The following is a 15,998-nucleotide window of genomic DNA, read 5'->3' on the forward strand; positions in this document are numbered from 1 at the left end:
AGAACAGAGTTTAATAGAGGATGAGTTAACAGGATGGTGTGTAGAGAGGAAACACAAACAGAAGAGCAGAAGGCAGCAGTGGACATGTCCAATCTCACACATATCCTTGTAGGCCCATACAATCCCCTTAACCACATTGCACTCACATGCAGTTGAAAGAAAGGAGTCAAAATAGGAAGGCCATGAGTCAGTGTAGCAGTAATAATACAGCATTAAAACTAACAACAATAACCATTAGCATGTATTGAAGTGTGATAGTGAGATAGTAGATTTTTTGTTTTTCTTAGTATTTAGGTTAAACTAGTTCCAGTATGGTAGACAAAGTTTTCAGCCAGTGCATTTGCAAATTGGCCTCTAAATCAAAGTCATTCACAAATTGTTCAACCATCAGTACACAAACACACATCTTCACATCCATTCACATGTGTGCACACACATACACCCAAATCTATAGATATTTATGTCACACACAAGCTTCCATATTTGCATGCAGTTACATAGCCATAGATATATATAAGCACTGTCTCCACCATACACATATACCAACCTTGCTCCCTTCATATACTACTACATATATATGCACATACGGTCCCTGTAAGATTTTCATGCATGTGTGTTTGTTAACTTTTACAAGTACATTAAAGAAATGCATTAAAGAACACTGTAAGTGTTTCAAGGTACTGTTATATAATATCCACAATGTATTCACACAGGAAGGTGTAACATCATTCAATTTGGATATCATTGCTTCAGGCAGTGGTAGCACCTGATATTTTGCAGATTTGCCTTTGATACAGGCATGCCTATGATATACGAGGGAGTACCCAAAAGAAACCAGAATTTTGCAATGTTATTTTATTCACTTAGTTTTACATGTTTACATTTTTATCATGTTCAAAGAATTCTCCATTTGAAGCAATGCATCGGTCCAGACAAGTTTTTCACTGTTCAAAGCAGTGCTGGAACTCTTGCGAAGTGATACGTTTTAACACCTCTGTTGTTTTTTTCTTCACTTCTTCAACATCTGCAGATTCCATAGCACCCACTTTCATCACCAGTGATGACCTTCAAAAAAAGGGTCCAGATCAACTTCCAACTGTTCTTTCAGTTCATGACATGCATTCAATCATGACTGCTTTTGATCTTCCATGAGCAAACAAAGCATAAATTTTGCTGCAACTCTTTTCATTTGCAATTCCTCACTGAAAATTTGTTGGCTGGTTGCACCAACCATATCAACAAATTTGCCAATTCTTCAGTGATGGTCCTCCAAGATCAGTTCATGAATTTTCATGATGTTTTCATTCGTTCAGAAGGTCAATGGTCGCTCTGAACAAAGTTGGTTTTCAAGTGACAAGTGACCATTCCTAAAGCATGAAAACCACTCATAAACTTGTTTTGCTCATGGCAGCATCCTTGTAAGTCGTTTGAAGTATGACAACTGCTTTGGCTGCTGTTTTCCCCAGCAGAAAACAGAATTTCATGGAAGCACGCTGTTTCTTCCTTTCAGCCATCACAAAAATCAACGAGAAAGAGAGAAGCACAACAAAACAGAGACACACCATGTGGTAGTACAACTTCACCCAATGATACTGGTAGGCAGACTGATGCCTGAGGATTGCATCAAGTAGCTTCTAGCAGCAGATGCCTGAACTACAACGGGTTTGTCCCACAGAGAATGTTTCCAGCTAGTTTTGGGTACCCCCTCGTATATACTTGGTTGACAGGAGGAAGTTTATGCTGAGATATAGTCATAGAGGACATTCAAGTATAGAATATTGTATTACTTTCCATTAGTGTAACAATTGAACAAGATTGTAGTGGCTAATGTTGCTGTATCAATCTTAGTAGTAGTAGTAGTAGTAGTAGTAGTAGTAGTAGACTAACATATTTTGTCATAGTTGAACTTATTGCCAATCTTATTGTGGCTGAACGTCTGACTCTCCCAGTGGATGTAGTAAATCTCTGACTCATTTCTTTTATTAAGTAGCTATTGTTAATTAATCTCCAGCTCTTTTTAGTACACAGCTCACATGTATGCCTCTCCCTTGCTAGGATGGGGCAGATGACCATTTCAATGTAGTTAACATTCTTGTCTACATCTACTACATTATAGATGTAATTTGTGAGTGGAGTTGAGAACCTAAACATAGAGTTGGAGAATGAATCCTTTGCATAGAAATGTTCTGCTTCACAGGATTCATTGTAGCTCTTATTTACTACTATTCTGTGGTTTGTGTGCAGTGTCCTCTCTGGGGGAATTTTATGGGTGTTCTGAAGTTACATCTAAGGAGAAGAGAACTAGGGTCATCAAGTTTGTTGGTTATCCTATTCATTGTAGAGTACTGGCTTGAGTGGTGTACTCTTGGACAGTGCTCCACAACCAGTATGCCATAGCACACTGGTGTTACATGAGACGATGCAAATTTTCTACAGACATAACAAAAGTTGTCTGGGTAACCTGAATATAATTTTTTTCCTGAATATAATTTTTTTCCTGAATATAATTTTTTTCCTGAATATAATTTTTTTCCCTATACTTTTAGTTATATTTTTAGTTCAGGTGTGCTGCCAAATTTTGAAAAGAATAAAAGTATACTGCAAGTGAAAAAAGGTGAAGCACTGCTCTAGGATGATGGGTCCACTTCTACTTGTATCAGTGGTGTTATCAATAAGTGCTCTACTCTTGTGGATATTTCCATTTCTCTAACCAGAAGTGCTACTGCTGTGGATCACACTAGAGTTGGCACCATGGCATTTGGTAATTACAAGAGGAGTCCTGTTTTGAGGTGCCCCCAGAACAGTCAGTTTCCAAACCTGAGCTAATGCCAACATTATACCATTAGATATTCTACATTATTTATGTTGTAACAGAAAGAACCTAGTATCTGGAAGGTTTTTGGAGTATTAGTTTTCATACTATGGGAGAAGAGTGGGCCATACCATATTACGTGCCTTCTTCTATGCCTTTTCCTATTGCTAGGATGTATATTCTTCCCCGAAGGATTGTCTAGTGTTCTTGATTTCTTTCTAATGTAGCTAGGTTTGGAATATTGGGACAATATTAGTTTCATTTCAGAGTTGCACCCACCTTTCTTGGTTCACCCTTTCCCCATGCACGGGCTAGTGGGTTGGTTGGTTGGTTGGTTGCTCTTGTGAGGCTTGGTTTATCCTTAAAATAGGAGGTATCCTATTGGTCTCATCAGTGCCCCAGGGTTCTACCCCTACAATTAGATATAGCAGTTTTTGGAGAGATCTTGCTACGCTTCCTGGCTATTTTTACATTACTTCTGCATTTCTTGAAGGCTCATTTAAGTTTAGTATTCATAATGAACTTAACCTTTTCACTGTAACTTCTACTGAGTGTCTCGTTATAATATCTTACATAACACTGGGCAACAAAAAAAGATTTATTGTCTGCTACCCAGACAAATGGTGTTGTGCTAATATAACATCACCACACATTCCTCCCTTTCCTTTATCATTATCATTCCTTTCTCTTTCCATCACCTACCCCTCCCCACAAGATACTCACCAAACTATCCACATACCCCAATCAACCTTGTCATTGGTGAAAATTGATAAACAACCTTCAGTTACACATTTGTTGCTTCCAGATTTTGCCTCTCTTCAAAACTAACACACCACACTTTCTATTGTTGTTGTTATTATTATTCAGTAGTTTTATTTTTATAACGTACTTTCACTTCACTACTGAGCGCAGCTCTGTGTACCTTGGGTATATGCTGTGGTTTGCTGTGATGCTCTTATGGTTACTGTATTGAAAGTATTTTGCGTAAGATGTGTGCAGTGCCCAGTAGTGCAATTCTCTGTATGTTATTTATATTTCCAGGTCTTTGTATTTTGAAAGTTTCTCCATTTCTTTTAGGGAAACGTTGTCATCTGCTGGTATTGATACATCAATTAGAAAGCATTTTTTTCCTTCATGATCTTTGACAACTATATCTGGTCTATTGGCCTTAATTTCTCTATCTGTATGTATTGGCATATCCCAGAGTATGGTTGCTTTCTCGTTTTCTTTGACCTTTTCTGGCATGTGTTTATACCATCTTTTTACTGTTGTTATTCCATAGTGTTGGCATAGCTTCCTGTGTATATAGGTCCCAGCTCTGTCGTGTCTGTGAATATATTCCTTCTTAGCCAGAACTGGGCAGCCAGAGATAATATGATTTATTGTTTCTTGTCCATCGCCACATATTCTGCAGTTACTTATGTTTCTTTTCATTATATGTTTTTGGTAATTTCTGGTGGGGAGGCTTTGGTCTTGTGCAGTAATTAAAAACCCTTCAGTTTCTGCTTTGAGTCCTGAGCTTCTCAACCATTGCTGGGATTTTTCTCTGTCTATTTCTTTTGCATTTAGTTTAGCCCAGCATTTACCATGTAGGGGCTTTTCTTGCCATCATTTTATCATGGTCCATTGCTGTTCTAGTTTTAGTTTGGATTTCATTTGTTTTATAGCTTTTGTTGTTTCTTCTTCTTCTCCTTCGTATTTATTATTTAGTATGATTTCTTGTTTGTATTTGTCAGCTTCCTTAAATACTGAAAACAGTTTTTTGTTTTTCTCGTGTTTTGTGGCTATTTGTATTAGTTTTCCTTGCTTCTGAAGTAGGTATTTTTGCAGTCCTATGGTGGTTATTTTATAATAGCTTTCCAGCTGTATAAGACCCTTACCATCTTTTGTATGTTGTATATATAGCCTTTCTATGTCAGATTTTGGGTGGTGCATCCTAGATCCTGTCAGTATTTTTATTGTTTTTCTGTCTATTTTAGATAGTTTGTTTAGTGTCCAGTTAAGGATAACTGGGACGGCTAAAATGTTAATACCTATTATCTTGTTTTTAGCATTGAGCTCTGTTTTTAGTATTGATCTAACTCGTTTATAGTATTCTTTCTTTATATTCTCTTTCATTTGTGTGTGTTGTATCCTATCTAGTTCATTGATTCCTAAATATTTGTATGGCTAGCTTTCGTCTAATTCTCTTATTTCATTGGCTTTATCTAGTGTGATGTTGCTACTCTTAACTAGTTTTCCTCTTTTCAGAGTTGCTTTGGCACATTTTTCTATTCCAAATTTCATATCTATTTCTTTGGTAAATTCATGTACTGTCTGTAGTAGTGTTTCCAGCTCTTTATCATTTCTAGTGTATAATTTTAGGTCATCCATATATAAAAGGTGGCTGATTGTTTTGCCGTAACATTTGTATCCGCATCCAGTTCTATTTAGCAAGTCAGTTAAAGGTGTGAGTGCCAGGCAGAACAGGAGTGGAGAGAGCGTGTCTCCCTGGAATATTCCTCTTCTAATGGGGATGGCTTTCATTTTCACGAGTCCTTCTTTTGTTTGGAGCTGTAGCACTGTCTGCCATTTATTCATAGAGTGCCTTATGTATTTTATAATAATTGGTGCCACCTTGTTTATGGCTAGTGTTTCGAGGATCCACGTATGGGGAACACTGTCAAAAGCCTTTCGGTAGTCGATCCAGGCCATACTGAGGCCTTTCTTCTTTCTGCAGCTGTCTTCAGTTATGGCTTTATTGATCATTAATTGATCTTTACAGCCGTATGAGCCCTTGCAGCATCCCTTCTGCTCTTCTGGAAACAGGTGGTTATCTTCCAGGTGCTTACTCAATCTCTGCGATATTATTGCAGTAAAGGATTATTATTATTATTATTATTATTATTATTATTATTATTATTATTATTATTATGTTGTTTTTTTTCTTCTTTCTTCAAATTTTCTTCCATTTCTCGCCGAGTGTTTTCCGTACACCTAGGGCAGAGAAACTCGTATGCATTCCCAGTTTACACACGCAAATTCACAGGTAAAACATGTATTTAAGAAAAAAAAAAAAAATGAATGGATGTTGTTTTCACAGTGATAATGCTCTTCTCAGTACATGAGTCGTTCCAGTTAGCACGATTTTTTGCACTTCCTGTAGGGATGGTATCATTTTCAAATAGGTTTCAGTACCTGTTTTTTATCATTCCTAGAGATCCTACAATCACTGGTATGGTAGTCGCCTTGAGGTGCCACATTTTTTCAATTTCTATTAGCAAATCTTTATATTTACTGATCTTGTCAAATTCTTTCGCCGCTATATTATGATCAGAGGGAATACTCATGTCAATTAATAAACACGTCTTCTTTGTCTGATCTTTTATAATAATATCCGGTTTATTAACTTTTATAGTCTTGTCAGTATGTACGGGGAAGTCCCAGAGAATCGATACATTTTCTCCCTCAGTCACAGCTTCAGGATGGTGTTTATACCATTTGTCAGCGGTTTTGATTTTATAATGCTGACATATTGTCCAGTGTAAATACTGGCTAACTCTGTCATGTCATGATTTATATTCTACAGGTGCTAAAACTCTACACCCTGAGATTAGGTGGTCTATAGTTTCAATCGCATCATTACAAAATCGGCATTTTAGGTCAGCTCCATTTTTTATCACATTGGCTTGGTAGTTCCGGGTTAATAAGCTTTGGTCTTGAGCAGCCAATATGAAACCTTCACTCTCTGCTTTTAGCCCTGAACTTCGTAACCACTGATGCGTGCGTTTCTGGTCGACATCAGCTTGTTTGCTATTATTATTATTATTATTATTATTATTATTATTATTATTATTATTGTCATTATTATTATTTTTATTATTATTATTTTTTTTTTTTTTATTATTATTATTACTACTACTGATTGTATGTGTATATATACATACATACATATACACAAACATACACATATAAGGTGCATTCCAGAAGTTTTATAATTTTTTTCAGGAAAGACATTTATTAATTTGAAAGAAGTACAAAACTCTAATTTCCTTCAAAGTAGCATCCTTTCACTTGAATGCACTTGTTGCACCACTCCAACCACTTTGTGAAGGCCCCTTGGTAGTCCTCCAAAATGAATGTGTCCAGGACCTTTGTCATGGCCTCCTTCATCTTCCCAATGTCTTCAGAATGATTGCCTCTGAGGTCCTTCTTCAGCTTGGGAATCAACCAAAAGTCACAGAGAGCAAGATCTGGACTCTAGTGAGGGTGAGGGACAGTTTTGATACCAATCTCTGTCAAATAGTTGGTTACCAGGATGGAATTGTGGACTGGTGTAGGTACCACTGACCCATGTGAAAGAGCTCTGGACATTTGCAACAAAATCTCTTTCTGAACTCCCTCAAGACCTCCACAAAATACTCTTTGTTGACCACCTGGCCAGAGGGAATTCAATGGATGTAGATGATGCCCTTGCTGTCACAAAAGAGCATCATCATGAACTTCCCAATTGACTTGCCTTACCTAGCCTTCTTGGGTCTGGGGGAGCCGGGATGCCTCCATTGGGCACTCTGTCTCCTGGTCTCTGGATTTTTATCACATGTCACCAGAGACTCAAGTACTCTTGGATTAGAGGCAATAGGCTCAACCATCTCCCTGCTGTCACCAATATGTCTTTCTTTCTGTTTTTCACTGAGCACCCTGGGAACATAGTTTGCATGGACTTTGTGCATGTTCAGATGAATAATCATGTGTACAGTTTCCACACCAGCTCCAAATTGTATGCTTATCCAGAAAATTGTGAGTATTTTCAACCAGCTCTGATGTTCTTCTCCCTCCCACACCTTTCATTGCCACTTCACTACCAGGGAGTATGTGCGGCCGCCTTCAAGTCCGACCCGATCGGCAACAGCTGGATGTCGCGACCGGGTGGGATATCCGAGGAGTGCTACTTGGGTATACTCAAGATGCGCACCAATACGTTTCCCACTCGCGAATGCCTCACCCGAGGAGGCCGCGGTGATAACACCTGCCGGCGGTGCGGCAGCGCTTCCGAGACGATCTCCCACATCAGTGGCCAATGCCTGCGCCTTAAAAAGCAAAGGATGGCCAGGCACACACGAATATGCCGGCTGGTGGCAAGAGAGGAAGAGCGTTACGGTTGGGTGACCGGCTGGGAGCCGGTTTACCGCGTATCAGGAGCCAGGTTAATACCCGACCTGGTGTTTCGCAATTCTGACGAGGTTGTGATGATAGACGTTACGGTCCGATATGAGCAGGGTACGGCGCTGCACGATGCAGCCCGGGAGAAGAAGAGGAAATACCGACCGCTGATCTCCCTCCTCGGGAGGGAGCTAGGCGTGCCGGTACGGGTGTTCAGTTGCCCAGTCGGGGCCTGCGGCGCGTGGAGCCGTGAGGCCGAGAGGGCATTGAGTTCCTTGCACATTTCGGACAGGTCGTTTATGAAGCTGCTGAGCAGAACTGCTATGCTTTGCACGTACAGCATGCTTAAGGACTGATCCATGAGGGTGGATCAAGGGGCGTGTCCTAACATTCGTCCACAGCGAGAGCGCGGGCAATAATCCCCTCTTGCACGGGCCTCGTCGTCGCTTCTAGAGTTAACTGCCAGTTCCATCCGGCGGGTTCTGACCATGGTTTCCCGGGGCTCGCTCGGGATCCTTATAAAGGGGCAAGGCGCGCGGAGGCGCCGCGTGGCTGTTGGTATTTAATGTACTCGGTCTCGCCGTGTCGGATAGGCCTAGTGATACTCGGATCTGGTCGCTTGTGGTTCGTAGGTTCGTCAGGGTCGTATGGTGACGAATTACAGTTGCAGTGTCTCTCTATATTGGCTTCCATGTTCTTCTGTTACCTGGTCCCTATTTCTCAGTCTTGCCGGTCGATTATGTGGTCGTGGTCGCTTCTCCATCAAGCGGCAATCGTTGGACACTTCTCCAGTCCTGTAGCTTGTTGTGCGTACAGTGAGCTCCATATCCCTGCAGCTCCATCGCAGGGCGGGGGTCGGGTACTGACTGGACCCGTCCCTTGTCTCCTACCCAGTCACTCTGAGGCGGGCAGCCGTCATTGGCCGTACGATCGGTCGGCAGGGACAGTGGCCCGCCCCCATCCGGGGACGGGATCATAACGTAAGCCGCTGATCCGCCAGTCTATGTCGGCTATTCCGCAAATGGCCCATTCGAATCCCCTGTCGGCCCCGAGAGCCGTAGGGGCCCTATGACGTCGTGGAACCGTATCCACTATAAAAACACGGCACCGGCTATCATCACCGTGTGCACCTAGTGCGCACATTACCCTCGGCTGAGACAGGTATTTGATCCAAATTGTTGCTATTTGGCGAGTGCTGTGGGACCGCCCACGTAAAATTAACAGGGAAAGATTGCGAAAGCAAGTACGGGTAGCCAAATGCCTCGTCATCTAATTAGTGACGCGCATGAACGGATCAACGAGATTCCCACTGTCCCTATCTACTGTCTAGCGAAACCACAGCCAAGGGAACGGGCTTGGACGGATCGGCGGGGAAAGAAGACCCTGTTGAGCTTGACTCTAGTCCGGTTTTGTGAGGGCACACGGTAGGCGTAGCATAGGCGGTAGCATTCGCGTTGCCCCGCGCGCCGGCCGCCGGTACCGGCGGCGGTGTTGCCCTTCGTCGAAGTCGGTGGCCGTCGCGTCCGCGCTTCTTCGGTCGTCGTCGTCAGCTGGTCGGTTTTGGTCGCGTCGGGGTGTCGCGCGCGTTTGCGACGATGAAAAACCGCCACTTCCGTAGTTTCCTCGCTCACTCGATGGAGAAGCGATCGGGCCGTCGCCGAGCGGTGGTTCATTATCTGGTGCGAAGCGCGCGGTGCATGTCGAGCGCCTTCGCGGGCGCCGGCGCAGCCGATGCGCGACCCTTAGTCGAGAACAGTGTCGGTTGGGGAGTTTGACTGGGGTGGTACGTCTGTCAAACAGTAACGCAGGTGTCCCAAGGCGAGCTCAGCGTGGACGGAAACCACACGTCGAGCAAAAGGGCAAAAGCTCGCTCGATCTCGATTTTCAGTACGAATACAGACCGCGAAAGCGTGGCCCATCGATCCTTTCCGAACAGCGGCGAGCTATGCGTCTGCCGAGAGGTGTCAGAAAAGTTACCACAGGGATAACTGGCTTGTGGCGGCCAAGCGTTCGCAGCGACGTCGCTTTTTGATCCTTCGATGTCGGCTCTTCCTATCATTGCGAAGCAGAATTCGCAAAGCGTTGGATTGTTCACCCACTAACAGGGAACGTGAGCTGGGTTTAGACCGTCGTGAGACAGGTTAGTTTTATCCTACCGATGCATCGCGCATACGCGGCGCCCCGTGTCGCGAGCGGTCGGGGGTTGAGGCGGCGGCGGAGTTCGGTCTTTGGTTGTGCACCTCGGTGCGCTTCCGGAGCCGTCTACGCTTCTTCTTCTTCTTCTTTTTTCGGCTCTTGCGGCCTTAGGTGGTTGCGCCGGCAACGTCAACTCGGCTACGGCTATCCCGTCCAGTACGAGAGGAACCGCGGGATCAGAGCAACGGTTTGTGCGCTCGCTCGGGTGCCATTGTAAAACAGATGCTTGGCTCATATAAGCTAATCCATAAACAGTCTGGAATATTTCATAAGTTTCTGTAGCATTTTAACACAAAACTTTAATGTGTAGTGAGCTTCCAAATTGTCTTCATGTTCCAACTGCATTCTGCAAACTAGTTAGTTGTGATAAGCAGTGCTTAGTAGGGTGTGTTTAAAGTGTTGTTACAGCCATCTCCATCAACCTGGAATTTAAAAAATGTTGGCAAGTCAGCTTATTAAATGTATAATAATGATATACTAAAATTGCAATAATCTAAGGGAGTTACAATTGCCTCTCCTAAAAAAAGTTTTAAAATTTCTAGAATGCACCTTGTATATACTATATATATATTCAAACCAAAAACACACAGACAAACACATATAACCATTCTGTGATTGTTGTTAGTTTCTCGAGATTCACTTATGATTTTCCATGCATATTGATTTAATGTGTTTAAATTGCTTTGGCTATCAGGCTTCCCCTTTACCCTGTCACTGCAATAATATATTTGCAGTCAACCAAAGTACCTTTCAACTGTATCAGTATTATGTGCAAGTTCTTCACTCATCAGCTCTCATACTTTTGCTATTTGTTATTTGAGACAGATTACCTGATATGACTTGATGTACATTTCATAGTCTTTTAATATAGCTGATCATCATATTTTATTTGTGTATTCATTAAAGAAGCTTTGCTCATTTTTTCCATAAACATGAATTTCTTTTCACAGCCTCAAGATCCAGTTAGGGTATGTAATTTCATTTCATTTCCCCATTGATACCCCACCACCACCACCACCACTAAAAAAATGGTGTTTGCATCCCTTTTGTTTTAATTTTGTTTCCACTCAATTGACCTGTAAAATGCTTGGTCTAAAAGCACTGTTGAAATGTTACTAAATATTTGCTGTTAACAATGGTTTTTTGGGGTTTTTTTGCCAGTATTTTATGCATGTTAAAAAAATGTTTGCCTTGAATTATGGATTTTACTTATAAAAATTTATATCAGATCTTCAAATTGCTTTTGTATTTGCATGTGTGTAGGCATATTAATGAATGTATATAATTTTTACATAAAGAAGAATGATGTATTCATAATGATGTGGCTGAAACCAAACTGTCAAAAATGCTGATTCTTTCAATAAATATAAATATGCTATATTTTGAAATGACTCTAATAATTTTGTGTATGGAAAATGATTAATATTGTGTTGAGTCAAAAGTTTTGAATTATTTTCATAATTTATTTGCTTTATTTGTCAAGTTACAACAAAAGTAGCCTAGCATTCAAAGTAGAGGTCATCATGTTATACCATCTGAAGCCACCTTTCTGCCTGTTGTTTGATCCCTTACTTGATCCCAGTTCTTGTGCTCCTTTTTGCCTGTTGTTTGATCCCAGTTCTTGTGCTCCCACCTTCTCTTGGTTGATGAGGTGTTGTGAACACAGGAAGTGAGCCATAGATCAGAACAAGTAATAATCCAAGGGAGCTAGGTCTGGACTATATGCTGGCTGTGGCATCTGTTTGATTCCCTCAAGTTTCTGGATTTTATTTTGGGTCATTTGAGTGGTATGAGGTCATGCATTGTCTTGCTACAGAAGAGCTTGCTTTCTGTTAACCAATGCTGGGTATTTTGCTGCACAATGGCATACACCTCCCAGCTGTTAGGAGTACAGCTTGGCATTGAAGTTTTGAGCATCCAGAACAAACTTGTAGTGAATTATCTCCTCATTACTCCACCAGATGCAGAACACCACATTGTGTGTGAAATGCCTATGTTTGGTTCTGGAAGCTGGCCCTTGCTTAACCACTGTTTATGCACATTTGGATTGTGGGAAAATATCTCCTTCGGAGATCAGGTCTCTAGTGGATCTAGTTCTACAGAAACTGGGTAGCAATCACTTACAATGGAAAGAGAAATCAAATATAAAATAGTAGGGTAAGAGAGCATATATAATTGTTTCCATTATCTTAAAGTTGTTGGAAATGATGGTCAGCAAAATAAGTACAGACTTCTTTAGATGAACTTTCATCAAGTTAAAGTCAAGAATAAAATTACTAAATTAGTTAAACTATAGGAAGTTGTGTTAGAGATGTAACATGACGTCAATTTTGGCTAACTTAAATAATTTGATAATTATTGTATAAATATGGGGTATATATTGCATGAGAGAAGGACACAAGTTGCTTCTAAAATAAATACCTGGTTTTTGATTCACTTTTGATTTCACTTCTCATATCACTAATGTTATTGAGAAAGAAATGAACACTATAACTCTTATAAGCAAATGACTCAATTGTACAAATGAATAAATTATCCTTTTAATCTTTAGATAGCATAAAAGTTATTTTATTTACTTACTAGCAGTATAACCCGACCTTGTCCGGGTGTGACTTATTATGCCATCTACGATAAGTCTTGCTAGCTGAAAATCAACTAAAAAAGAAAGCCTTACAACGAAAAAACCCTTATGATGTAAATATGTTCATAATTCAAAAGACGATGAAATTAATAGGGAAAGTCTGAAGGCTGTTTTGCGTAAAATTATTAAGCATACGTAAATTTCATCCGTGTAATTGGCTATAGAAATGCTTGTGCAAAACAACTTTTTGCGCTGCCTTGATTATACATAGCAGGGTAATTCCTTTTCGCATGAGCTAGGATGAAGCAATTGCTGGCAATCTGTTGCTACACAGTTTTGCCAGAATTCCATCAGATTGGGCAGAAGATGTTGATGCACCACTTTGCATTATGTTCAAAGTAGCTTGTGGAATGTGGTGCATTACTGCAGTCTGTTGCTGTCATTTTAAACCGGTTGCTGTCTTTCCCCAGCAAACTCTCTTCTTTGGAGGCATAATCTATGTATATATTAAACAGAACAACAAAAGTTATAATAGATGGCAGTGTTGGTACTTTTCACATATCTGTAATTTTTCAGATTAACACCCGCACGATTACCCAGCCCTAATCTTAACACTAACACTAACCCTAAACCCTAACCATAACCCTAAAACCCTAACCCTAACACCCTAGTGAAAATCTTGGTAAATTTACAAAACATTGACGAACATGAGTTATATTTTACTGAATGATTGTGTACTTGCACGTGTATGCTTTTGAGAGAGCGAGAGAGGAAGAGGTAGAGAGGGGGAGAGAAAGGAATAGGGGTAGTTAAAAGTTTTCTTATGACTGCTTCTCTTCACTGCCTATTACTTCATTAGAAATCTAAGGATGCACATAAGCACATAATAGAGAAAAATGAAACAAATATGGACGACTTGCTCTGAAACACCATCGAGTGGGGAACACTTCTCAAAAATAACCTGCAGTTGTTTCCTTCAAAATTCCTACATGCTTGAAATGTACAAAATTTCATGAAAAAATATTCATTTTCCTGGAAGTTAAGAGGAATTTAAGTGGAATTTCCGAATATTGTACCCCACCCCCTTCCAAAACACTTTCACCGAAAATTTTTGTATATTTGGAATCTACATAATAAATAATATATGCATAGAAAATTTCATTAAAAAATATTCATTTTTATGAAAGTTATGACCTTCCAAAGTTGGGGGATACAACTCTGTAGTTATGCCATCAATGTTTTGTAAATATACCACGATGTGAATGATTGTTTACTTGCACATGTATACGTTTGAGAGAGCGAGAGAGGAAGAGGGGGAGAAATAAATAGAGATTGAGAGCAATGTGTATGTTGTTGTCACAGGTCAAGTATGTGTGGTTGTGTGTGTTTTTATGTATCTATGTTATGAAAAATAGGTAAAGAATACTGAAATGAAAGTTTAATCTATGGCGTTGTATGTATCATTTTCTCTCTCTCTCTCTCTCTCCCTCTTTTACTCTTACTCTCTATATTTTTATGTTGAGCCCGTGTGTAAGAATGGCGTTCCAGGTAGCAGGGATGAAATATAAAAGTTGCTAGAAACAACAGCCAAATCTCCCTTAAATCACACAAAGTAAACGGAATTTAAAAAATCTAATTACTGCACTGGAAAGTTCACATCGAGAAAATTCCATTGATGTAAAAATTTTTACGAAAAAGTGGAAAATGTGGATTTCTATAAACATTCAAAAAGGCTTCACACAAACACACAATTTCAGATTTACATATTAAGATAAATATGTCTTTTTGGCTTGGTTGGTGTAAGAATCTATTTCCCACCTTGTTTTTTTTAAATAATAGTTATCTTTAAAATAATAGGAATACAATAGCTACAAACATATAATTATATATGCAGTTACAGTACTTGAAAAAGAAAATATTGAATTTTGAACTAAAATTTTAACAAAAATGTGACATCAGAATTATATAGCTATTGTTCCTAAACAAAAAAATGATAATAATAATTTGCTACATTTAATGTCTTAATTAAGTGCTTTTGTCAACAAGAGTGATAACAGTTATCTAGCTAAATATTTCTAATAGTATCTGTCTGCATTTTTTCTTCTTTGTTTATATTTACTAATTAATCTCTGACCAATACCTCCTTTAAATATCTCAAACCACTTACTTAACACTAAAAGTTAGTTTGGCATTAATAATCAAGTGGAATTTATTCAGTAAATTACTAGTACCTATTGAACTGCCAATGAAATTGTGAGTAAAATCAACCGTGGTAAAATCCAGATTCAGTGATGTGAAATTAAATATTGTAATGCAGCCTTCCCCACTTCTTCTAGATTGCTATCTTTATTCATTTGTATCTAATTAAGTTCATTTGTTTTATTTAAATGTTGACAACTTAAAAGAATATATATAAAAATTTCCAACTTTATTGCTCTTGCCTGCATCTTCATAATGATAGTTTTGACTGTTAAAATATACAAAAATAATGTGTAGTCATACAAAAGTAATGTTCAATGAAACTTTGGTCTTAAACAAAGTGTGATTTTGGCTTTATAAATGAGCAGCTGAGTAACATAGAATGATGAGGATTGGATCATTACTGAACATCAATAAACTTACTAGATATACATTATACAATAATATTGCTAGAACACTGCCTTGAGACAGGTCATTATATTATTGTAAATTATACTTTCTGTTTCACTTTATCTTCTACAAAGAAGTGCTAGTTCCTAACAAGAATAGCAATAAGCATCCGTGTTTGTCTTGATTTAAGTGAAATGTTCAAATAGATTAAGATACTGAACTGCTAGTTCATGGTCCAAGAGTTCAAATTGCTTCTGGTATTTTATTTTGCATCTGATCAAAACATTGTTGTTTCTGTCCACCTATTTGTGTGTTTTGTGTATGTGGATGTGTGTGTGTGTGTGTGTGTGTGTGTGTGTGTGTTTGTACATGTGCATGCGCATATATATTACAAGGGTGGACTAGAAAGTTCATAGGCTTTCAATACTAATGAAGAAATGATGCTAAAGCTGTGAAATCTTGCATGCATTAAATTCAACTCTTCTTGTTAATAAATGCATTGTTTCTTTCCAGATAAACTGACAACTGACTGTTCAAAGAAGACTTCAAAGTAGCAACTCCTTGAAAATTGATAAAATTGGCATTGTGATGTTATCAAGTGCCTGCAGCAAAAGTGTTTTGCTGACATGCTTGCTACAGTAGGGGATGGTACTCCAGCTTTATCAGTAGTGCAAAAAT

General features: G+C 39.4%; 1 protein-coding gene and 1 pseudogene across 7 annotated transcripts in view; both read left to right on the forward strand.

Moving 5' to 3' along the window:
* Nucleotides 1–15,998, forward strand: part of LOC106874397 (uncharacterized) — a 300,833-nt gene that overhangs the window by 111,357 nt on the left and 173,478 nt on the right. For 5 of the 7 annotated variants that reach the window (XM_089359809.1, XM_052971686.2, XM_089359808.1 and 2 more), the window contains one exon: nucleotides 11,101–11,118. The exons of the other annotated variants lie outside the window; for them this stretch is intronic. Coding sequence is in view for 3 of the 5 variants with exons in the window: in XM_052971686.2 (XP_052827646.1) it covers nucleotides 11,101–11,118 (18 nt within the window). In the remaining 2 variants the exon portion in view is untranslated. The remainder of the gene's footprint in view (nucleotides 1–11,100; nucleotides 11,119–15,998) is intronic. 7 annotated transcript variants of the gene reach the window in all.
* LOC149133248 (large subunit ribosomal RNA) lies at nucleotides 9,318–10,114 on the forward strand (annotated as a pseudogene; the record flags this gene model as incomplete).

The sequence above is a fragment of the Octopus bimaculoides genome, chromosome 11 (genome assembly GCF_046866305.1).
Source record: "Octopus bimaculoides isolate indiv1 chromosome 11, ASM4686630v1, whole genome shotgun sequence".
In the NCBI taxonomy this organism is placed as follows: domain Eukaryota; kingdom Metazoa; phylum Mollusca; class Cephalopoda; order Octopoda; family Octopodidae; genus Octopus; species Octopus bimaculoides.